Source organism: Arvicola amphibius, chromosome 7, assembly GCF_903992535.2.
Source record: "Arvicola amphibius chromosome 7, mArvAmp1.2, whole genome shotgun sequence".
NCBI lineage: Eukaryota > Metazoa > Chordata > Mammalia > Rodentia > Cricetidae > Arvicola > Arvicola amphibius.
In genome coordinates this window covers 99,554,975-99,579,641 of record NC_052053.1, presented here as the reverse complement: position 1 = coordinate 99,579,641, position 24,667 = coordinate 99,554,975, and the positions used below count along the sequence as shown (strand labels likewise).

General features: G+C 45.2%; 2 protein-coding genes across 6 annotated transcripts in view; one reads left to right on the top strand and one right to left on the bottom strand.

Annotated features, from left to right (window-relative positions):
- The window catches only part of Zfyve26 (zinc finger FYVE-type containing 26), a 62,257-nt gene extending 38,805 nt beyond the window's left edge, over nucleotides 1-23,452 (bottom strand). For 2 of the 5 annotated variants that reach the window (XM_038336306.1, XM_038336307.1), the window contains exons 1-18: nucleotides 23,361-23,452; nucleotides 22,606-22,882; nucleotides 20,959-21,037; nucleotides 17,343-17,432; nucleotides 14,648-15,170; nucleotides 13,939-14,069; nucleotides 13,237-13,401; nucleotides 13,013-13,101; nucleotides 11,975-12,138; nucleotides 11,206-11,412; nucleotides 8,796-9,404; nucleotides 8,505-8,591; nucleotides 7,498-7,566; nucleotides 7,015-7,166; nucleotides 3,928-4,129; nucleotides 2,676-2,939; nucleotides 1,311-1,430; nucleotides 1,034-1,198 (exon numbers count right to left, since the gene is read on the bottom strand). In XM_038336306.1, coding sequence (XP_038192234.1) covers nucleotides 1,034-1,198; nucleotides 1,311-1,430; nucleotides 2,676-2,939; nucleotides 3,928-4,129; nucleotides 7,015-7,166; nucleotides 7,498-7,566; nucleotides 8,505-8,591; nucleotides 8,796-9,404; nucleotides 11,206-11,412; nucleotides 11,975-12,138; nucleotides 13,013-13,101; nucleotides 13,237-13,401; nucleotides 13,939-14,069; nucleotides 14,648-15,170; nucleotides 17,343-17,432; nucleotides 20,959-21,037; nucleotides 22,606-22,799 — 3,310 coding nt within the window. In that variant the 5' untranslated portion in view covers nucleotides 22,800-22,882; nucleotides 23,361-23,452. The remainder of the gene's footprint in view (nucleotides 1-1,033; nucleotides 1,199-1,310; nucleotides 1,431-2,675; nucleotides 2,940-3,927; nucleotides 4,130-7,014; nucleotides 7,167-7,497; nucleotides 7,567-8,504; nucleotides 8,592-8,795; nucleotides 9,405-11,205; nucleotides 11,413-11,974; nucleotides 12,139-13,012; nucleotides 13,102-13,236; nucleotides 13,402-13,938; nucleotides 14,070-14,647; nucleotides 15,171-17,342; nucleotides 17,433-20,958; nucleotides 21,038-22,605; nucleotides 22,883-23,360) is intronic. The other 3 variants (XM_038336309.1, XM_038336310.1, XM_038336308.1) reach the window with 2 other exon arrangements.
- Nucleotides 23,453-24,367: 915 nt separating this feature from the next.
- LOC119819902 (DNA repair protein RAD51 homolog 2-like) overlaps nucleotides 24,368-24,667 on the top strand; it is a 39,868-nt gene continuing 39,568 nt past the window's right edge. Inside the window, exon 1 of the mRNA XM_042055406.1 lies at nucleotides 24,368-24,430. Coding sequence (XP_041911340.1) covers nucleotides 24,381-24,430 — 50 coding nt within the window. The 5' untranslated portion in view covers nucleotides 24,368-24,380. The remainder of the gene's footprint in view (nucleotides 24,431-24,667) is intronic.

Here is a 24,667-nt window from a genome sequence, read left to right as displayed (position 1 = left end):
AGAAGATGCAGGATGCACTGGAGCCAGAGTTATAGGTGTTTGTGAACTGTTCAGTGTGGGCGCTGGCAACTAAATTTGGGTCCTCTGGAAGAGAAGCAAGTAACCACTGAGCCATCTCTCAGGATCCTCAGCTTTGGGGCAACTTTTGATCCAATGTGTAAACGGAGCAGCCTACAGAATGCACTGGGTGTCTATGGGACATGGGTGACTATGGGAGCACCACACTCAGAAGGTAGACAGACACCAAACACAAATCCCAATTCAGCCACGTGAGCAAGTGATCTCAGCCAGGAAGAGCTTGGAGTCTAGAGAAATCAGGCTATATAGTTGTTTTGGCCTCTTGTCTCTGGGGGTGAAGTATCTTTTTTTTTTTTTCTTTCTTTTTTTGGTTTTTCGAGACAGGGTTTCTCTGCAGCTTTTTTAGAGCCTGTCCTGGAACTAGCTCTTGTAGACCAGGCTGGCCTCGAACTCACAGAGATCCGCCTGCCTCTGCCTCCCGAGTGCTGGGATTAAAGGCGTGTGCCACCACCGCCCGGCTAAGGGGGTGAAGTATCTTTATGAAGAGCACATGAAGCTTTTGGGGAGGTCTGATCAATACCAACTAACTACCAGCTGGGTATATTTCTCCCCAAGAGTGAAAAAATGTACCTGCTAGTGAGAGTGTTAAGTGTCTTCAAGTAAGAGTTGGGGAAGATGCCTGGGATGTGGTGGCACACGCCTTTAATCCCAGCCCTCGAGAGGCAGAGGCAGGCGGATCTCTATGAGTTCGAGGCCAGCCTGGTCTACAGAGTGAGTGCCAGGACAGGCTCCAAAGCTACACAGAGAAACCCTGTCTCCAAAAACCACAAACAAACAAACAGGTTGGGGAAGAGCGAAGTGAAGTTCTGAGTTGTGCCTTGCTCAGCTAGAAGGGCCGACTGCGCCCAGCTCTAGAGTGCAGAGCCTCTGCTCCGAAAGGCTCATAAATCCTTGGCTGTCTCATCTCCCTTGCTCAGTCCTCTGCTTATCTGTTCCCACGCAGGCAGATCTGTACCTGGCAGCACTAGTGCCTCTCGCAGTGACTGGAGTGCCTGATCCAACTGCTGGGAAAGGCTGGTGTGGCTGGCAACACAGTCCTCGGTGAGGCTGGGCCAGCATGTCTGAAGCAGCTCCAAGACGCTGCACCGCGCGGTACCTCCTCCCCTTTCTTCTAGAGTCTCTGTGGAAAACATGTGAGAAAGGAAGAGGGGAAAAAAAAGTCTGTGGATTCATTGTTCCAAGTCCAGGAAAAACAAAGCTAGAAGAGGATACGGTGCAGTAAAGCTTCTCACCTGGTTTTGTTTGTCCTGTTAAGGTAAGCGGATAATTGAGAATCTTGTTAATTTGCTGAAGGACAACAGGAAAACCTCGAATACCATCGGGATTGAGGACAACCTGGTCTAGTTGTCGACCTGAAACAGGAGGAGGAAGAGGGACGCTGGAAGAAAGGGGTTTTCAGAGGCTGATGCTCAGTTCCTTGTGTGACTCGGTCTTTTCTAATAGTAACTGTGAGCTACACACTGTGTCATTCTGGGTGACAACAAGCAGACCTTAGTGTATGCATTGCCAGAGACTCCAGGACTGCCTCAGCTATCAGCGGCAGAAGCTATGGCATTCTGTGGGATTTGATGACCAAATGCAAAAGGACTCTTCTTGTGGATTTGCCTTCCTACTCTCTTCAGCCACGGACTTGAGCCAGGATCAGATTTATATTTCCTAATTACCCCAGTCTGTCTTCATACTTTACAGACCTGATTCCTCTAAGTCAGTGCTTCTCAACCTTCCTCATGTTGTGACCCTTCAACACAGTTCCTCATGTTGTGGTGACCCCCCAACCATAAAATTATTTCATTGCTACTTCATAACTTTAATTTTGGTATTGTTATAAATTGTAATATAAATATCTATGTTTTCCAATGGTCTGAGGTGAACCCTGTGAAAGGGTTATGTGATTCCAAAGGGGCCGTGCCCCACAGGATGAGAACCGCTGCTCTAAGAATTGCATGCACAAGTCCTAGGACATTTCCCCTTACCCTGGTTTATAGAGTCATGGCAGTCCCAAGCTAGGGTCAATGCCTTCACCCAGGAGGGGCCTGTAGTCTGAGGGCACTCATTCCCTTGTACCTTGGTTTCTGTATGCTAACAGATTGAACCCAGAGCTCAAGCTGCAACACCCTCACCCCACCCACCCATCTGTATCATTCTTGAAGGTATGTTTCTTTCCCTCTTTTTAACAAGTACCACCTTTCAGTGGGTTTAGCAGGTTTCTTTGTAGCATTTCCATACTATATGCCATTGTTTCTCGTCTCCTCCTCCTCTCTCCACTCCTGTTGGGGATCCCTTCCTCCCTACAAACCTAGCTGCCTTTTGGCTTTCCTGTTGAATATATGTTTCTTCCCTCATTTTTATGATAAATTAGAAAAGAATTTCCTCAAATGGCTGCAGATTGCTGTCTATGAATACGAGACACCCAACAGTCTCTATTTATGCCACTAGGACAAGGGCATTAACTAATGTTAAATACTTCTCCTTCTGCTCTCTCTGTAACTTAAGGCTTGTTGAGCTTATCACTACAGCTGATAATGAAAGAATGAATAAATGAATGAATGAATGAATGAATGAACAGGAATGGAGAGAGGTTCAGGATGCCCACTCACCCCGGCTCTCGAAGCTGCTGCTCAGGCGCCGCTCAGCTGTTTCTAAGAGCTGTTTGCAGGTCTTCCAGAGCTGACACTGGCAGCAAGCTAGGTCAAACGCAGCCATGGCAGGGGGACTGAGGTCTTCCAGAACTTCTCTAAGAGGAGTGGTGGGCTCCGTCAGGGTCGCATTTATCCAAAAATCTTCCTGGAGCGTGGGGATGGAGTCTTCGGAGGGGCTAAGGAGCTTGTCGGTCACATCCGAGATGGAGTAGAACACCATTCCTGGGCGCGCAGTAGTGGAGCAAACAGCAAGGGTTAGGTGAGTCTACCTGCCACGTGTCGTATGAGAAGCAGTTTGTCTGAGGCTCTCCTGCACAGGAGCTGTACACACTAACACTTTCATTGGGGCCCGCTCTTATGGAATCAAAACAAAGGTATGAAAAAAGGCCACAGTAAACCCAGAAGGCAGCGACGAGGGAGTGTGTCTTCCCAACAGGATATAAAGCAGGCCGAGAAAGATGTGGGCCAGGGTGGGCCAACTGGAAACACTCGCTGAATAATTGCTAAGAAAGCAAAGTAGACAACACTACTGCTTTAAGAGCCCTAGTCTATCAAGACCGTTGACAAGATGTACCTAAATATTTTTTAAATAGGAGGCCAGGGAGATGTCAGTGCCAGCTCAGTGAGCAATAACAACCGCTGAACAAGCAGGAGGACTTGGGCATGTATTTTAAGGAGGGCTGAAAGGTTTCTGGAATCACACATAAAGGACAAGACATGATGGTAACCTGATCTATGGAGTCTGGGGAGCAATGAGTGAAACTATGGGGCAAGCTTCTGCTTCGAGAAAGAAGGGAAGGCAGCTGTGGGATGTGCTGCCTCAGCTGGGAACTGAGATGTGGTCCTCAGGCTACAAACACGAACGAGCAATTTTTCACTTTTAGGAACAGTCAGATAATAGGCTTTATTGCTGGATAATTATACGAAACAGGAACAGCTCCTCTAATGTCCAAGCGAATGATCCCAAAATGCACTGGGACAACAGTCTTTGTTCTTTAGCTGCAGAGGACAGGCAGAAGTGGCTTCAGGGGCAGCAGCCATGTGACCACCTAGTCAGGGAGGCTGAGAGCAGCTAGGAAACAGCTGATTTTGGGGACAGGAGTCCTGCTTTCCATTTCTGGCGATTTCTCATGGAGATTTAGGTGGTTTCTTCCCTCATGCCGCCACCCCAGCTACCCGTCCACCTTTGATGTCAGGAAGGAAGACTAACCTGCAGCTGCAGCGCTGCCAATGGCTTGCAGAGTTGAGCGCCCACTGCCAGTGCGCCGAACGGTGTTGTTACCGCCGTCGGAATTCTGGTTTTCAATCTTATGCTCCACACGGGCCAGTTCCTGGATTACCTCCTGGTAACGTTCTATAAACATCAGCTCCCCAGCACTGGGTGAAGACTTTAGGTTGAACATGAATATCACCTGTCACGAGAAAGGGAATGGTGTGGCGGTGGTAGGTCCACATAGTCTGGGGATATCTAGAGACAGAATGCTAGGTCAACTCATTTGGCTATAGCCCCGAGATGGTTATTTTAGAGCATCAGAGAGCATCTGGCTTTTCTTTTAGAGACAGAGATTTTCTGTGTAGTGCTGGCTGTCCTGGAAGAAAAGTCCATTAACAAATCATCAAAGGTCAGAAGGATATAAGCAAATGTTAGTAGTGATTTCAGAGGAAACACTTATGGGAAATAAACAAACAAGAAAATATTTTTCCTACCAGTAATTTAAGTTATGTACGATACTATTTCAGTTGCTATGGTGAAACACCATGACCAAAGCAACTTGGGGAGGAAAAGGTTTATTGGCTTCCACTTTCACATCGGGTCCATCATTGAAGGAAGTCGGGACAGGAACTTAAACATGGAAGGAACCTGGAGGCAGAGGCTGTGGAGGGTTGCTGTTCACTGGCTTGCACAGCCTGCTCTCTTACAGAACTCAGGACCACTAGCCCAGAGGTGGCACTACCCACAATGGACTGGGCCCTTCCCACCAATCACCAATTTAAAAGCCCTACAGGCTTGCCTACAGCTCGATCCTATGGAGGCATTTTCTCAGTTTCTCTTCTTTGATGATTCTAACTTGTGTCCAGCTGACATAAACTAGTGCAGATACTATTTTATATCTAACTCACTAACAAATTGTAAGAATAAATCCTCATGGTTTGCCACAACTGCTGTTAATAGTTTGGTATTCTTTTAAATGTTAAAAATATATTTAGGCACACCTTTAATCGGGAGACAGAGGCAGGCAGATCTCTGTGAGTTTGAGGCCAGCCTGGTCTACAGAGTGAGTTCCAGGACAAGCTCCAAAGCTAAACAGAGAAACCCTGTCTTGAAAAACCAAAAGCATTTTTTTTTTATAATTCTATTGATTTATTTGTCTACAGAGAATGCGTGTGGGTACGTGAGCACCACGGCACGCATGTGGAGGTCAGAGAGAAACTTGCAGGAGTTAGTTCTCTCCTCCAGCCATGTGTGTCCTGGAGGTCAAATTCAGGTTTTCAGGTTGTGTGGCAAGTGCCTTCACCTACTGAGACATTTCATTTGCCCTAAAACATGTGTTGACTCAGTAATTGAGGTGAGACCCCTTTCCTTCCCCTCCTGTCCCCCTGCCTTTTCTGAGACAGGTTGTTATTCGATAGCCCAAGTGGTCCCCAAATTCACAGCAGTCACCCGTCTTCAGTGTTGGGCTCACCAGTGGCAGCCACCGTGCCCAGCTATGAGAACGTTTCTTAAGGAATTAACTCCAAAGGCTTTACAAATAAGGGTGATCACATTTCCACAGCATTATTATAAGGCTGAAAGCAATCTGTGTGTTGCATAGAAAGTGACTTAAATGCAACATGAGCAGATGATTATCATTGGAAAAATATTTGCCAAAAACATACATCTTTAACATTGGCTGTTTCTTTTTTTTGGTTTTGCTTTTTCAAGACAGGGTTTCTCTGTGCAGCTCTGGCTGTCCTGGCACTCACTCTGTAGCCCAGGCTGGCCTTGAACTCAGAGATCTGCCTGCCTCTGCCTCTCAAGGGCTGGGATTAAAGGCGATGCGGCCATCACTGCCCGGCTTACATTGGTTGTTTCTATATGACAGTGTTAATAATATTAAAATTTTAATTTATTTTCTTAGTAATACTGTTTGTAATACATACAACTTGTTTTGTAGCTAGCTTAAAAAATAAAGTGGCAGCGTGTGCACGTGCACACATACACATATACACACCAAGGCTTAAGAAAAGGAAGATAAATGTGGAGTATTTAGGGGAGAAAGCACCATGCAAACTCCTAGCCAAGTTGTTCAGGTTGAAGAAAGGCTGAAAAGTAACAACAACAACAACAACAGAGCAATGAGATCCGGGATCTGTTTTTTTTTTTTTATCGAGGACTGTAACTCATGTAAATCCCAGCATGTGTGAGACCCTTGGCTCGATCCCCAGCACTACAATAACAATAACAAAAGAAAGGGTTTGGTGGAGGGGTCCCCTGTTGTGTTCAGAGGCTCCTACTTATGAAAGAAGGAAGTCTAAAAGGAACAGAGGAGTTAAGGAAAGACCATCTCAGCATGGAGATTTCCCCTAGATCTGAACAAGTGCAGTCATGCCATAGGACATTCTAACCTAGATGTTCAGGGACCAGCATTAAGTTTCCAAAGAAAAAGTATCACAGAGCATTTGAAGCATAGAAGAATGGTACTTAATGATGCTATTGAGTTTAAACAACACAGAGGATTCCTGTATTTCTCCCAGCTCCTGTATAATCGTCTTAACCTTACTATGAGGTGGGAGAAGCAGGAATTATACTGAGCTACAATTGTCCACAGAGGATCAAGGCTCAGAGAGCTTGCGTTGTTCTGACTGCTATTCCAGGGTTATTTTCCCTGCATTCTGCGGCACTCCAGTTTGCCAGCCCCTCTGCTGTACACAGGACTAAACTGTCATTCTGTGTATTACCAAAAGCTATCTGCATTATGATTTTTAGCTATATAAAAACACAGGTATGTTCACAGGAGGATGAAGCAAGAAACAAACGTTTCACTGTTCAGAGGTGGTGAGATTGCGGCTGTTTTAGTTTGTCAAAACACTGCTTGTATTGAGAAAACAAATAACTCAATGTCTCTAAACCTGCAGCGTCGAGTCCTGGGCTGCACACGTGGAAATTCCTCTCTGTCTTTTTCTGCTCCATGTGACTCCCCAGCAAGTACTCTCAAGTACTTTTGGGGTCACATGCATTTAGCTTTCCCAGAGGCCCAACATGACAACCAGTCAGGGTTTGACGTAGCATGCTTTACTGTGACAAGTCTCCTGTTACCTGGTGGGCTTCTGCGAAGTTCCCCCTGAGGATACAGGATGCCAGCAGTGACTCCGGTGGGGAGAACATCATGGGGATGATGGAACTCTGAGGCTGGGGCTGCAACCGGCTGTCCAGCTCCACCTGCCCAGACACAGCGCTCAGACTCCCTTCTGGTGGGCGGAAGAACATTGGACATAGTTGGGAAAAAACACAGAGCTGTCACCTCTCCCCACAATCCTATATTTTCTGTAAATGGGTCTTGGTTTTTGTCACCATCTTAGAATACAAGTAACAACTGTCTCCCTTGAATAGCTCCCTTTTCCTCTCTGCTGCTGGGCAACGTAAATAAGAGAGAAAGCCTTTGCCTAGCTGTCATCTCCGTTATGCAGAATAAACCTTGAGCCTAGGTTCAGTTCCTTCCAGTGTTCACACCACAGGGCACGGCAAGTCTGGACATGGGCAAAGCTGCCTGAAGTTAACAGCTGACTGGGACCCAAATACCTGAAGTACTTGTGCTCAGCTCACTGCTGGTACTCTCCAGGGATGGGTTGGGGCCTCTTTCCCGGCCATCTAGAGGTAGAAGAGCGAAATTCAGCCATCAGCTCCTTATAGCCTATAAACTGCAAAGTCAGTCTACTAGCCGAGCTCCGGGTAGACTGAGGATGAAGGGTGACTACAGTCAGGATGGGTGGCAGGGACGATGTGGTCCTGGGTAGCAGCCTATACCAGTGTTTTTTAACCATGTGGGGCCTTAGAGTCCTAGGAGCTAGTGACCACCATCTGCTGACTAAGTACTAGCGCTAGCTTGGTAAAATGAAAGCACAACTATCATGAATAGGAACCAATAGGCTGCATGACGTTTTCTGATGCAGAGGATGTGTCTCGCCCAGATCCAAGCCGAGGAGAAAAAGTGGCTCAGCGTCAGCTTTCCTAAGTGCTGAGATTTGCCAATGGAGGCTGCCTGTCCCCTTGTGTGACAGCCCCTATAGAGGCTGTCAACCATGCAGGGAGTCCCCTTGGCCCACTACTGAGGCAGCCCCGTGGAAAGACGAGGCACCTGTGGGGAAAAGGGGACGGAAGACATGTCCTAGGGCAGGAGGATGCAGGTGGACGCAAACTCAGCCTATGTCCCAAACCAATCACTGAGCAGCTTCAGCGCCATGGCAACACTGCCAGGCAGATTTTCCACATTTCCCTTACGGCATCCCTTCATCTCACTCAGGGTGTTTACAGTGTGTGCTTGAGTGTGCGTGTGTATGTGTGTATGTCATTGTGCATATGTGAAAGGATGTGCATGTTGTGTTGTGTGGGAAATTTCTACATGGCTATGTAAGACACTGTTACGACCTGACTGGGGAAGGGGTGGGACTAGGAGGATCTTCTGACTTTTGCTATTTTGACAATGTGCTCCGCCTAAAAGAACATTAGACAAGCAAGCATCGGCATGCCTCTTTGTCAGGTATGTGGGAACCAGACTCGAGGAGAGAAAAGAGAGGTTTGTGGATCACCTGCCCGGGTTCTTCTTGTCCGGCGACCTCGGCGGAGACTAGAGTGCCTTGTGGCAATGGGCCGGTATCTTCGGGAAGGTTGGTCTTCTGCAATAGCAAACACAGACACAGTGTCTAGCTTTGATGTGACCTTTTGTAGAAGCAGGCAGGGGCCATCTTTGCTAAGCTCTGAGATGTTGGGCAGTGGGACAGGTCACTGTCCCTGAATTCGGGTGTGGCTCCCACGTGCCCACCCCTTGCCCACGCCACGGAACTTTCCTCCTTTCCTCTTTTCTGTCCCCCTTTACTCACCTGAGCGCTGGTTGCTGGTTACCACCTTGTATCGCCACTGGGCCTCAGAGAGAACCTTTGAGAACCGGTGCAGGCGGCTCTGCAGTCCATTTTTGCCTGCGGAGCCGCTCTGGCCTTCCAGCAGCTTTGTTTCCTCAGGAGTGCTGCGGCTGCTGATTTCATCCAGCTGCTCCTGAACAAGGCTGAGGAAGGCTCCTATCGCGAACTCATCAGCCAGGAATCCACTCAGGCCACTAGTAAAGTGCTTTAGGTCCAAGAAGCTGTGCTTGTGAGGCCCCGGTGAACTGTCTTTTGGCTCTGCCTTTGGACAGCTTGGCACTGTGTGCTCAAGGCTCCTGGGTCCCAGGGGACCCTGCTCTGCCTTCCTCTCGGGTGGGGCTGCGTGCTGAGGGCTCTCTGATGGAGACCTCAGACCCAAGGATCCTTTCCACTCAATGTCATCATCTTCAGCATAGTCCTCGGGCAGGTGAGGCTCTGCGTGGAGATCGGCAGAGGTGACGAGGAGCAAAGAGAAGATGTTTTCGAGAATTTCCAGGCACAGAGAGTCGGGGATACTGCGTAGATACTGTCGGCATCTGGCCAGGTATGTTGTGAAGAGATGTGAAGCACCTAAGGAGGATGGGTAAGAGCAGAGGCCGGAGGGAGGGGAGAGAGAACAAAACACTAAAAAGCACAGCTCACTGAACACTCCCTCTGTTTCTGCTCTTGAATTATGACGTCATCCCTTACCTCTGACAAGTACTTCATATTCTAGGAATTAAGGTAACAACGTGGACTTCTCACCCTGCAATACTATTTTAACCTCCTGTTACTGTAACAATAATCTCAGGCTGCCTAGGTCTCTTAAATATCTGATATTCAACAAGGGTGTGGTAGTACAATTCTGATCCCAGCATTCAGGAGGCTAAGGAAGGAGGACTACCACAAGTTTAAGGCTACCCTGAGCTATAGCATGAAACTTTGCTATAAAAAAACAAAGGGACTGGGCAGTGGTGGCACACACCTTTAATCCCAGCACTCGGGAGGCAGAGGCAGGCGGATCTCTGTGAGTTCGAGGCCAGCCTGGTCTATAAGAGCTAGTTCCAGGACAGGCTCTAAAGGTGCAGAAACAAAGGGACTAGAGAGATGACTTAGTGATTCAGAGCACCGGCTACTCTTCCAGAGGACCGTGGTTTGATTCCCAGCACCTACACGATGGCTCACAACCTCTGAAAAGCCAGTTCCCCCCGCCACCCGAGACAGTGTTTCTCTCTGTCGCCCTGGCTGTGTTGGCTGTCCTGAATCGATCTTGTAGGCCAGGCTGGCCTTGAACTAATGAAGATCCATCTGCCTCTGCCTCCTGAGTGCTGGGATTAAAGGCCGAAACTCCAGTTTTAAGGAGATCTGATGTTGTGTTCTGGTCTCTTTGGGAAGCAGTCATGTGCATGGTGCACAGACATACATGCAGCAAAACACCTACATATATATTAAAAAATGCAAAACATACATTTAAAAGAAGAGAAGGAGGAAAAGGAAGAAGAAGAGAAGGAAAAGCGGAACTAAGCATGATATTTCAGGCCTGTAATCCCAGTGCTTGGGAGGCTAAATCAGGTTACATTAATTTCCATTTGTACTACACAGTACGACTTGGAAGGAAGGAAGGAAGGGAAAAGGAAAAAAAATTCATAAGTATGTTCCATTTGGAGTACTGTAAACTGAGCTTCAATTTATATATCATATACATAAATGCACACATATATAAATATATAAACTGTACATGTAAGTTTAAACCAGAGTTATTTTATTCTTTTAAGAGATCTATTAATTTATGTAGTTTATGTGTGTGTTTTCTTTGCATGTACATCTGTCATCAGAAGAGGGCATCAGATTCCATGGGACTATAGTTACAGGTGATTATAAACTGCCTTGTAGGTGCTGGGTATTCAACTCAGGACTGGAAGAGCAGCTGGTGCTCTCCCTCCACTCTCCCCAGACAGGGATTCTCTGTATAGTCCTGGCTGTCCTGGACTGTAAACCAGGCTGGCCTTGAACTCAGAGAACCACCTACCCCTGCCTCCTGAGTGCTGGGACTAAGGGCATATGCTACCACTGTCGGGCTGCAGCCAGAGCTCGTAACCATAGAGCCAGCTCTCCAGAAATGGCATTTCTCCAGCATTTCTTCTGAATGCTATTCTTACCATGGTGTCTAGCTACAAAAAGGAAAGCATTTGGCAAATATTATGCTAGATGATCAGATTAAGATCCATTAAGATGTAAGCAAGTCCCTTTGATGCAGAGGCTGATAAATGGATAAAATTGTTCCTGAGTACTTTCAAATCAAGGGCACTCCATCTTGGAAGGAAATGGTAACCACACAAAACAGTCCCTGGGAAAGGTGCCTGCATACACCGGGGACAGGAATGCTCTGTACCTGCGGAGGGGAGGGAATCATTGCCTGGATCTGCCACGTCCAGGTCCTCAGAGGCAGAGGCGATGTCTCTGCAGTCCTGGCACTGAGCGTGCTGGTGTGAGTTCACACAGAGGGCATAGACAGCATACTTCATGGCACAGAAGCCCTGGTAGAGGGTCAGGCTCTGACACGGGCTCAGGTGCTCAGGGGCTGAGGCATCACGGGTATCTGAAACAGAGAAACAGGCAGAACTTCAGAGTTAGCCTGTTCAGGCATGAGCAGCAAGAATGACTGAAGCACAGAGGGCTGACCTGTAGGTCTTACCCTCCTGCATGTCTGACCTGCAACATCCCAGGCCTCTTCCCTAGTCAATACCAGCTTTGTCCTCTTTGCTTTGCTTTTCTCTACCAGTCTTCCTTCTATATGATACATGGTCTCCATTGCCTGGACTCTAACTTATATTCCACATGGTTTGTATCCAGTCATGGTCCTATTACTGCCCTTTTCAGGTTTAAGTCCCAAGCTCCAAGTGCATCTCAATGAGTTCAGAGGCCAAATATCAACTACATCCTTGGAAGAAGCCTTTAACACTTCTCATTGTGAATCAGAATTCTAGTTCTTTTAGGAAATTTGTCAAACAAGTTTCTCAGATTTCTGCGGGGGGTGGGGATAGGAAGAAAAAAAAAGGAATGTGGTCAAAGCAACATCTCCCTACTGGAAACATCTGTTCACACCTGAGGAAGTTCCCGGACCTGTGTGACACAATGCGACCACACTATGGCCAACTCACCGTGCTCTCGTTGGAGGTCCTTAGCTGGCACCTTCTGAAGGAGCTTGAGGACTTCTTCCTCCCTGAGGGCTGGAAGGTTTGTGAGGTGATGGAGAGAGTAGAGCACGGAGTGGCTGTCTCCACCATGTAAGTGACACAAGAGCTCTCTCTTTGGTATGAGGCTGCTGGAAGGCAAAGTCAGAAGGACGGACAAGGAGGTGGCTTTATATTATTGCCCTGCAGAGAGACAACTCTCTTTCCTCTTGTTCTTCTTCTCTGGCCTCTACTACTTCGGGTTTCACCTTTTCAAACTCTTTTGTTAGGTTTAGGATAAAAGGTAACATTTATCCACCTTGAGGAATTATAGCCATCAAGTTAGTTGCTTGTCTAGAAAGGATCTAGGAAGGGCCTTTCTGCCCAGTGGAGTCTAAGAAGGGCCTGAAGATCCAAGTCCCTGAGTTCTGTACTCTCTGTAGCTTTCAAATAAGCTTCTTTGGTTTATTCAAAGAGCCCCTCCCTACACACTCCTCCACCTGCTTTCTGAAGCATTAGTGAGGTTAACGAAGAACAAAATGGAAACTCAGATCTAGGTGAAGGCAGATCTTCCTATGTAACCCTGGCTGGCCTGGAACTTGCTATGGAGACAGGGCTGACTGTAAATTCAGAGATCTGTCTGCCTCTGTCTCTCAGGGGCTGAGATTAAAAGTGTAAGCCACCATGTGTGACCCTTAGTGTTTAAAGCAACAATCATGTCTGTATCTACTTTGCCAGAATGTTATAAGAGGCTTAGCACAATGCCTGGCCTATAGTACATGCTTGTGTAGGGATTGTCAGCTGCTGTTCTTTCGGACTCCAAATTATCCTTTGGCTGTGACATGAAGGTCACAAACGGAAGCTAAGCATTACTTAGGTTTCCCCCAAACCCTACTTTAACAGATGTAACAATTATTTGCATCTGGCCAGCATAATCAATTTTTTTTTTTTGTTTCTGAAATGGAGTATAGGGTTGAGTGTGCCCCAGGTATGGTAGAACGGGGGAATGACTTGGCAGGGACATACCTGCTTTGCTGTACACACCACTCCAGGACTTCTAAGTGAGCCCACAATCCTTCACAGGCATCCCTGAGAAGCTCATCATGGCCTTGGTCCTATGTCAATGCAGAAGAAACAAATACTGACTTAGGCTTCAGACACTGTGGCTGACTGTGAGACTAGGAACTCTTCTAGGTCCAAAGCCCCAGGGCATTCACTTCTGGAGCACCCTGTGGCGCTGCATGAGTTACCTGGGTCCTGTAGAGTGTTTGGAGTAATCGTTTAGCTGATTCAAGGCTCTGGCAGTGTGTCCAGCCCAGGAGCACGAGCAGGTGGCTGAGAGGCCGGAATTCTCGATCAAGCAGGCACCCAAGGCTTGGGAAGTCTTCCTCTTTCAACAGGGTCAGCGCCGTTACCTGTAAGCCAAAGGTTACCTGCTTACCTGAGCTGGAAAGAATGAGTTCCAGTTTCACTAGGGTAGCCAGTTACATAAAAATACAGTTCACAAAAGTACGTTCTAAGCATTTTGAAGTGAGGGACTGACTTCTCTTGTCTTAGCATAGCCCACAACCTACAAGTTGAGATTCACAAATATCTGTTGAAGTAAATGAGGTTTGGCTGCAATTTAGAAGGCAAGAGTTAGAGTAATTAAATTTCCCTGCCAGCTAGGCCTTGAATTGCGGCCGTGGCCTTTGCTGTCTACATCCGCCAGAAAGCTGATGCACAGCCAACATCTTATTCCTACCAAAGGTTCAACCTAAAGTGGCTACAGCATCAACTAGGAATGGAACTAGTTCTCAGAGGCCCCTCTCCTGAGGGACTTCGGGATAACAACCAGATGATTTGCCAGATTAGACTGCAGGCGTTGGATGCGTGAGTGAGAGAGAAACAAAGAAAACCCAAATAGCCCTGGAAGAGTTCTGGGTTCTTCTATGGCGGACAGGAAGACTCACCAGGATCTGTTCCAGGAAGTGTTTGCTGTTGCTCAGGCAGTAGAAAAAGGCCATTTTCCAAGCGTGGGCTGGGTCGGGGGTGGAGAACAGGGCCAGCATTGCCCGCTCAGGATCCTGATGATCTGGGGACACTGAACGTCACAGCGGGAGGGTTACTAAGGAAGAGCTCCTTTTTCTCACGCTGAATTTTTCTCAGCTAAAAACCAGCCAGCCTGAGACTAGGCACTTGTATTTATTTACTTAAAATGTACCATTATTATTGTTATATTGTATATGCATGCATGTGCATATTATGGCGGTCAGAGGACAATGCTGGGGAGTTCATTCTCTCCTTCCACTCTTATGTGGGTTCTGGGGATCGAACTCAGATCATTGGGCCAGTGTGGTAAGTAGAAGCACCTTTAGCCACTGAGCCATCGTCCTAGTACAAGAGTAGACTCTTGCAAAAGCTAAACTCTATTGTTTACACTTTGTCTGAAAGATGTTTCAATCTTCTCAGTAGTTTCTGCAAAGCTCTTTTCTGCTCCTGCTAGTTCCTTAAGCTATGCTTTAAACAAACAAACAACAACAAGAAAATGCTACGTGGTTTTGCTTAGCCTCTCCTGTCTTGGACAACAAGCAGGTACAATACTAGTCCAGAGCTGCAGAGGGTACATCAGAATGACCAAAATACTAAATTACTAAAGGAGAAACAGCAAAAGACACACACCTTTTCCTGGAAGTGTGGCCTTTGGTGTCCTTTCTGTCACTTTCTCTGCATAGGTTTGGCCGTAGAGGGACAGTAGGCCCCGTCCAGCCTTGTGTAACAGGCAACCAAGCAGCCGCTCCTCCCGCAGGGGACTGCCCTCAGTCCTACAGGTCTCTAACAGTTCCTCACAGAGGACCCGCCATTCACTTTCTGGTGGCTCGACAGTGCAACATAGAGCCTGAAGGGCTCCACAGACAGCGTCGGCCACCCCAGGGGGCCGAGGGGCAGGGTCCCGAAGGGTCTGTAGTGCCTTTCGAATGCGATCCAGCAGTGTCTTCTGCAGAGGGCTGTGACAGAGGCTGGTGCTGCGGTAATCTACAAGCAGGAGCTCCAACAGGGCCTGGGCTAGCTGGGGGGCTTGCTTCAGAACATCCCAGAGCGCGGAGACAGCTTCAGGGCTGAGCTGAGGGGTCCCACTCTCCCACCTCTGGCTTCTGTCAGGTATGTTGTCTACTGGACTTTGTGCTAAGGTTTCAAACAGCTCCTAGGTGGAGAATGAAGACAGGGAGTGCGGTGGCCACCAGGATGGTGATGACCTGTGTGCCCTGAGGGCTCAGCAGCTGTAGCAAACATTTCTACAGGTCAAACCAACCATGATGACAATCTCCAGAAGCAGAGACCATAGTTATTCCTGCCTTACTGAGAAGACTGAAGTTAAAAGTGATTAGCTCAGCTACCCAAGCCCCACCCCCACTCTCCTCAACATTTGTTAGCGACCTAATTAAGACTATACTTTTATAGACCAGGTGGGTAAGGCATTATGCACACCTTATACACAATTCAATCTAATTTTTGAAAGAACATTATATATCAACTTTTAACTACTGATCTGAATTACTTACAAGTTTTAAGGCATAATCCATTTTTTATCCTCCCATAAAACCCTTCTGCTGTGGTTCGACTGTGTACCTTAAAAGTTCATTGTGTCAGTAGGCAGGTATGTGGCACATACCTGGAAACCCAGGAAGCTGAGACTTTGTGGCCAGCCTGGGCTATATGCCGAGACACTGTCTCAAACCACAGCAAAGTAGTTCATGTGTTAGAAACTTAATCCCTAATTTCAAGTGTTAATATTTGGAGACTGAGCCTTTGGGAGAGTTAAGATTTAATGAAATCTAATCTCAAGGCCTATCCCCATGGTATCAGCAACTTTGTAAGAAGAGAGACCCCTGAGTTAGCACACCTGTTCCCTCTCACTTTGTGATGCCCTCTGTCATGTTACGGTGCAGGAAGAAGGCTCTTCCAGATGCTGAGCAGACACTAGTGTTGTGCTGTTCTTCGGTATCCAAACCATAAACTAAACAAATCTGCTTTATAAATTACCCAGCCTGTGGTATTTGGTTACAGCAACAGACATCAGGCACTTGCTTAATGTTTTTAATCCACACACCTTCGAACAATTGAATACCGTATGGTTTATTAAAAATATGTCTCCTGTCTATTAGCTTAATTAGGGATTGAGTCTGCCTCTTCAACTAGTGTGTTAGAAGCATGACTCTCTATAAACTGCTTATATAGGGAGACTTAAGGAGAAAGGAGCACAGGGATGTGCATTGTTTCCTCCATCTGTACAGGTTGTACAGGGATGGCTCTTTATTAATTGTTAGTCCATGAGTCCTTGAACTAATACAAGTCAGTTCTCTCGTAAATTCTACCATAAATATATCTTATCTAGTAGCAGGGTCTTAAGAAAACAAATGGGGTAGTAGTGGCGCACGTCTTTAATCCCATCACTTGAGAGGCAGAGGCAGGTGGATCTCTATGAGTTCCAGGCCAGCCTGGTCTACAGAGTGAGTCCCAGGACAGCCAGAACCATGATAATGGGCTGGGGTGTGGATCAAGGACAGAGTGATTGTCTAGAATGTGCAAGACCCTGGGTTTGATGCTAACAAAATTTAAAATAAATAAATGAGGTATTGAGTCTCAGTAAGTAGCAACTGATGTGTGTGTGTGTGTGTGTGTGTGTGTATAATGTATAATATGTAATATATTTCTATATAGATTTGGTTATATGTATCTACAGAAAAATCTAGTAATTGATAGATGATATAGAAATAGTATCTATATCAATCTATAGATATCTATCTATAGATATGGATAACTATATCTATATATTATCTATCTATTGATCACTAACTTTTTCTGGGGGGGTGGCAATTGAGACAGGTTTTTACTATATAGCTCAGGCTGGCCTTAAATTCTTAAATATTGGCATATACAATCATGCTTACCTAGACAAAGAGAACACTTAGTTGGACTCTGCATCTAGAAGGTTGGTAGAATGATTAGCTATAAACATTAGTGTATCTGTTATAGAAGACAAGTCTATCAAATATTAGTTTCTTTCTTAGCTCAAATTCCCTATCATCTACTCATCAACAGTTCAAATATCTTAAATTAAACCCAAGTAATGAGCTCCTTCTAGGTGAAATGCAAAGAACAATCAATTGCTTGCTACGATCAGTTCTGCTGGGCAATCTGCTTCCAGAATTTCAAAGTCAGGTAAGTTATACTCATTCTAAACTTGCCTTGGAGAGGCCTGCCTATTGCTTTCTCTAAAAACAAAGAACAGTCAACATCTTAGAGACCTGTCTCCCTGATGGCCCTGAAAATTAAACTTGTTGAGTGACTGCAGATAGCCCTCAGTCTTTCTTACCTTGAGGATGTTTTCTGGAATGTCACCTTGGAGGTCTTCTGACAAAAAAAGAAACTCAAGTTTTCTTCGGAAAACAGCAGAAAGTAATTTCTAGAGGAATAATAAGCAATTATAGAGGTCAGGCATATGCTTTGCTTGACAAATACAATTTCTGTTTAGTTACTCTTATTTCTGCTATTTCTCTAAGATAAGGTACTTTTAACCATTACACCCCTGGATGCATTTTTAAAAATATTTATTTTTATTTGAATGTATGTGGATGATTTATGTATGTCTGTATACCATGTGAAAGTCTGTTGCTTGCAGAGGGCAGCAGAGGACATTATAGCCCCTGACACCGCAGTTACAGACAATTGTGAAGTGCCATATGGGTGCTGGGAATTGAACCTCAGTCCTCTGGAATAGCAGCCAGTGCTCTTAACCTCTGAGCCATCGTTCCAGTCCCTCTGGATATGGTTTTAGATGCTTTCCTTTGGAAATAAAGTTGGCTAAACTTGAACATTCTTTAAATTAACATGCAGGGGGATGGAAAGATTGCTCAGTTGGAAAAGTGCTTGCCCCACAAGCACGAGGACCTGAGTTCAGATCCCTAACACCCACATTAAAAAGGGGGGGGGCTAGGTGTAGTGGTATATGCTATTAATCCCAGCACCTGCCTTTAGTCCCAGCACTTGGGAGGCAGAGGCAGGTAGAACTCTGTGAGTATGAGGTCAGTATGGTCTACATAGTGAGTTCTCAGTCAGGCAGAGCTACACAGTGAGACCCTGTCTCAAAACCAAACCAAACCAAATCAAAAATAAACAAAAAAAAAAACCCAAAACCTGGCCTGGAGAAATAGCTCAGTTGTTTAGGTACACAGACATACATACAGCCAAAACACCTACATACATAAAAATAAACATAACAATAATAAAAACACAGTCAACAACAAAAAAAACAGATAACAGTAATAAATATCTAGGGTTGAATGCATATAATCCCAGTACAAAAGGATCCTGGGAGCTTTCTGACCAGACAGTATAGCCAAATTAATGAGTGTCATGTTCACTGAGAAACTTTGTCTGGAAAAGAAAAAAGACTAAAAACCCCCAAACCGAAAACACCAAAAACTCAAAACACCAAAGAGAAAGGCAGGAAGACACCTAACTGAACTGATGTTTATATCCCTATCCTAGACATAGCCACACAAATGTGCACACACGTGCACACACACACACACAGAACTAAAGCCTACACTGATTAACCTCAAACTCCAAGCTTGTTCATTTCATGTGCTCTTTCCTTTTCTCCTTGTCTGTTCTGAGACACGGTCTTGCTATGTAGCCCAGGCTGGTCCTGCACTCAGGGTCCCCTTGCCCCTTGTTTCCCTCCTGCTGGGATGAGACAGATACCAGGCCTGACTTCCCTCTTCTTGAAAAATCATTAAAGTTTTTCACCAATAATTTTTATTGCTGTGTGTAAAACAGCTACAGGAAACTCTTGGAGGGTACACCCTCATAATCCTTTTAACCCAGCCATGCTTTTGGTATTCACTATCCTTTGTATACCAGTTGTTGAAAAAAAAAAGGTATGCACGCCTGGCACTGTATTTCATTTCCAAATTAAAGAAACCTGTAGCATGAAGTTATGTGGTGGGTTTTTTTCTTTTTTCTTTTTCCTTCCTTCCTTCCTTCCTTCCTTCCTTTCTTTTTTTTTTTTTTTTTTTTCTTTCTTTCTTTCTTTTTTTGAGACAGTGTTTCTCTGTGTAACAACTCTGGAAGTCCTGGAACTTACTTTGTAGACCAGGCTGCCCTTGAACTCACAGAGATCCACCTGCCTCTGCCTCCTATGTGCTGGGTTAAAGGCGTGCACCACTAAAATGACACTGTAAACTCACTGGCCGTATAATTTCGAATAGTGGCATCGTGCACTGTATGGAGATATGCCTCCATTTATTAGCCAGGCCTGTGTACTACAGACATGAGGGTTATTGCGAGCTGTCCTCTGGGAGTAGCCGCTTATCAGCAAACATCTCTGTAGCTAACCCTTTAGACACATGCTTACACATGTAGGCCTAAACCAGCGCAAGATAAACAGACAGAAGATAAAAGTGAGTGAAGGATAGAAACACAGCACCACTGATTGGCCTTGTAATTAAACGGCAGCTCTTGGCAGGCAGCGGGAGCCTGCAGCTGTAAGCGGCTGTGTGTTTCTGAGCAACAAGGCAGAACTTGCTCTGTAGCACTCCAAAGTGCACCTGATGTCCTGGTCCTTAAAAAACCGTTTATAGTTCTCCAAACAACAAAATTACTACTACAACCGTTTAACGCAGTGGATCACTGGAGCTTTAAGGACTCCATGAAGTTTGGCCAAAACAAGAAAAATTCCCCATCTAGGCTGAGGAGCCGGGGAAGTGAAATCTACCACCTGACGTTGTTAAGCAACCCTCCAGAGAAGAATCAGTCAATGAGGTCACAAGTCAGCAAACAGACCTCTTCTCCTCAAGGGGAAAGGTCAGTTAGTTCAACAGACTTGGTGTTTGTAATAGGGAGATCCTTATTCAGTAACAAAGCCCCTCTGTCCCCTTCCCTTCCAAGATGCTAGCGAATCTTTTTTCTTTCTTTTCTACTTTACCACATTTTGTCTTTTTCTCTCTTTAGCGCTGACTCTTATTTTTCCTAGGTTTCATTATTTTACAATTTTGCTTCTTTTACTTGCTCTTTCGGCTAGTCTTTCTACAAGTTCTCTTTGCTAGACAACCCTCTAAGTCTGCCTAAAAGATAGATACATTTAAGCTTGGTGGTGCTGGCACACACCTTTGATCCCAGCACTAGGGAGACAGAGGTAGGTGTATCTTTGCGCATTTGAGGTCAGCCTGGTCTACAGAGTAAGCTCCAGGACAGCTAGGGCTACACAGAGAAATCCTGTCTTGAAACACAGTAACAAAAAAGAAGATACCTTTAGGCCAGGTTTTTTTTGGCACAGTTATGGGAAGGACAAAAATGCAAAAATTGGAACTAAACAAAAAATTAATTAATTCTGAAGACTGACAGGAACAAATGTAAGGAGAAAATGATAGATATTAAAAACCTGAATTTTTTTTACTTTGAAGTCCATGTAGGCTAAATATAATGTTGACGTGGAAAATGAACATGGGTTGAGGTAGTCAGATCTCTGGCTTTGCTGGAGTCATTTCTCTTGAGTCAAAGATTCTGTGTGTGTGTGTGTGTGCTTTGTGTGTGTGTGCGTGCATGTGAGACAGAGTCTCATGTTGTCTAGGCCAGCACTGAACTCCTGGACTCAAACAATCTTCATGTGTCAGCTTCTTGAGAAGCTGGGGTTACAGCCTTTACCACCACACCCCACCCGTCTTGGCATAGTCACTGAAATCTACAAAGTTCTCTTCAAGAGCAAGACTTCTAGAGATAGTTAACAAATTAGTATCACTCCTAATGATATTATATGTTAAGGTACCAGGGTAAATTAACAAGCAAAACATTTCCACAGTCAACCCTGAGAAAGACTACAACCAACCACAAAAAAAGGGAAGTAGCTGACGGATGGAAAATCTCTTAACTTCTAAGTTCTTCTCAGTCCTGGTCTCAGGGAAAAAAAAATTAAATGTAAGCCCACATACTTTTTCTTGGGTCACCCATTTTTCCAGTATGAGAAGCCAGAGCCAGGCTAATCTTTGAGGGTTGATATCTGGCCTGCATCTGAAAAAGAAAAGAAAGATTTAGCAAAACAGGAGTTTCAACTGACCCTTTCTCTTTTGTGATTCAAGTTTCATATATCATTTTCAGTTCAGTTCATTTTAAATCAGAACAAGCAAGTCCTAATGAGAAATTCTCAATTGCGAGTAACAGTTGAACCAAACAGAACCACGTAACTTTCAGCTTCCACTGATGCCTGTACTACCTTATCTAATTGTATTGTATCTTCCCAGCTGCAGTACTGTTAGGCTGGAACTCCTGGGCTCCAGAATGTCTGGAGCTACAGAAACAGCCTCACCATACCTGGCTTAGTTTTATTTTTAGGAATACTCCCAGAGAAAGTCACCGTTCATTTGAAATATATGTGTATATGTCTATGTATATGTATATATACAGACAAACACACATACATAGACACACACTCTGTCACTGTTTTGAGACAGGTTTTCATACTGTATCATTTAGGCTGATTTTGAACTCATAGCAATCCTCCTGCCTCAGGTGAGACACATGTGTTAAACTACCATACCCGGCCCCTAAGTGTACTTTTGAATAACAAAAATGAATCAAAGACAAAAGAATAATGGGAATATATAGAAATTCATTTTTAACTATATAGTTATAGGAGTTCAGAAGTCAGTAGATTGGGTAGTACCAGCCTAGAACCCAAATTTAAAGGCTGGGGGAGGGACACCATAAGAGTGATTGGTTTTTCTGGTCTTTATGTGCTAACCCAATAATTCCACAGGCTTACAACAGAACAGTTAAAGAGATAGAACAAAATAGTACATGACACTGTTCATAGCACTGCTAGGAATTTAAAGATCTAGGATGAAGAACCTCAGTTACCAAGAGGCAAGAAGGAGTCACAGTGTAAATATACAGTATAATAGCAAGGATGAGAGAATTCATGTCCAGTGAAGCAGGACATCTTTATCTTTATTACAGTAGGGTTAAGTCAACCCTCACATGGGTAAAATCTCAAAGAATTACAAGTAAAAAGCAAATATAAGAGTTAAAAATGGTGAAAATCAAGTAAGATCTTTACTGTAGCTCATGAACTAAGGTCAGTTTCCTAGTTTTGATGTCTTACAACAGGTGGAAGAGATGTCACAGCTGGGGAGTTGGAAAAAGAGGTACCCTGGACTCTATAATTTTTCAATTTTTTGTGGATCTACGATTATTTCAAAATGCGAAGTTTTAAGTTAACGCACGTTCAATCCTTTGTTAAAGCAACTCCACCATTACTCTTACGAACAAGAGGGGAGGGTAGGTTTGTCTTTTGGTGACAAGATGCAGCTACACCATCTTTTATCGAGAATAAACAAGGAATTATTTCAGGAACCTTTTGGTAGCCAGGCTTAAACTCAGCTCCAGAGGGTAATCCAAGGCCAGTGGAGTATATTAAATGTAAAATACATTAAACAGATAAAGCATCAGAACATTGAAATGTGCTCTACTTCTGCTAACTTTTAAAGAAAGTAGTTGATTGGGGGCATTAAGACCAGAGTCCAAATATTGAACCACGTGTCTTCCTCTCTGAGATCCTGGAAAAGAGGGAGATTGCTTACCTTAGCAGAACGGGACACTGCACCAGCGCCTGCAGGATGTCTTCCACCTTTTTGGGGATATCCCCTTGTCCCTTGTGTAGCTGAGGTACACATGCTTGTGCCAACTCCCAGTCGCCCCTCCGCAGGCACTCACAGAAAAATTCAAAAAGTTGCTCCTCGGTAGCGGTTTCCTCTTTTCCAAACGGGTAACTCATTTTCCCAGCACAGAGTGCAGGGAGATAGAAAGAGAGGAGTTACGCCGAATACATTCTCAATTTTCTAATTCGAGGAGTACCTCCTAGAAACAGCACACCAGATGAGAAGAAACGAAACTGTTTAGATAAACCACCAGCTATCAGCCCGAAAAGAAAAGGCAGAACTTACTTTTCTAATTATTGTTTTGGGTTTAATTTGACCTGTTACTATCTCCTTTCGAGAACCGCCTCTTTCTCTAAGGGGTGGATCCCATCTCCTAACGCAGATCCCATATCTAATAATCTTAATATTTGTGTTAGTCTGGGGCACAGACACATAAATTTACTTCCGCATTCGCTCCTGAACATTTTGCTAATAGGATTACAAATCTCGAGGTGGGTGTCTCGGTTAGGATGACACTAAACTCCTTTGGTTTCAGCCTTCTGTTAAGGCAGAGAATTAAAGATCAGGAGATCAATCTGGGACTGAACGGGAGAGCCGGAAGGCTGGGGGACAGGGATGCTCCCCCTAGCGGGGTCGGAGACAACACCCTTGCTGTCTTCCCAGCGCTTTACACTCACCTGCTCCGGGAGTCAAATGCATTTTAGCTTCCAGGGCAGCCATGTTTGAGCCCAGTCAGGTGACAGATCCCATTGCGAAGAGTGGTGGAAAGGGGTTGGGATGACGAACGAGAGAGCCACTCTTATTGGCTTAGAAGAAGGAAGATGCAAATCAAGTACCAGATTTATTTGAGTCACGTGACACCTGATCGCTAGGGTGAAGCTACGGAAGAGTTAAAATCACGAGCTACTGGGCTGAGGACCCTCCGCAATTATGGTTGCTCTTCTTTACAATTACGCATTTCGGGGGAGTTGACGTCAGAAAAAGCTGTCTGTTCCACAGCTCCAGTCCCGCCACTGTCTCAGTGCCAACCAATGACAGACGCTGGGGATGTCCACAGGAGTCCTGGATCCTCCTGCATCATTATTCTACTTATATATCTACTTATATATCAATACATAACTATATGTAAATCTGAGTTTTGCACAAATTCAGTAATCAAGCCAGTTCTTAATTTTATTTTACCGCAGCTGCTTTACAATTAAATCTACTTGATTTCCTTTATTTCATTTTCAACTACACTCTTGTTTTTATTTTCAACACATATTTTAGTTTGAGAACCTTTAGTTAGCTTCATTTTCACCGTTCAAGTTTGGTGAAAGTGCAAAGTAAAACAAATACGAAGCTCTTTTTCCAAAACTGTAATAGGCAGATAGCCCATACTTTCTCTAACTCCTCAACCCCCAAAAGACGCTTCTCTGGCCCAGGAAGTAACTTAAAAATGCGATTCACTAGGGAAAAGAATTTCCAGGCAAGGTTTTTCTTGCTTCACACTCGCCTTGACAGGTTCTTCCTCTCGAGCTTGACGCTGAGCTGAGAGTTTGAACTACATTTCCCAGAATGCAGCGGGACCAACCCGAACTTTTGCCTGCTTCTGATTGGGTGTGTTTCCAGAGTACTGGCCAACCAGCACTACAGTTGTTGCTGTGGGCGCTTTTCGCGGGTATTTGTGTGAGGGTAGGGGAAAGTTTGAAAGTTCGATGCTGCTGACCTGGTACTGGAGTTTTCTGAGGGGAGCAGTTGTGGGCAAGTGGGTGTGCTTATCTCGTATCTTCTCTCCGGGCCTGTGGATGTTGATACCGGGGTGGCAGAGAGTCCTGGGTGCCGGCCACACCCTCTACTTCCCGTGGGGCTCGTCCGTGGAACCCCGGCTTGGGTCCTGGGGCTTCAGACTTTCTTTGGGGTGGGTGATGCTTGGAAGCTGCCCTGCTTTATTAGGGCGTTCTGCAGGAGGTTTTCTACTTCTTGATGCCTCTCCCTCCTCTTC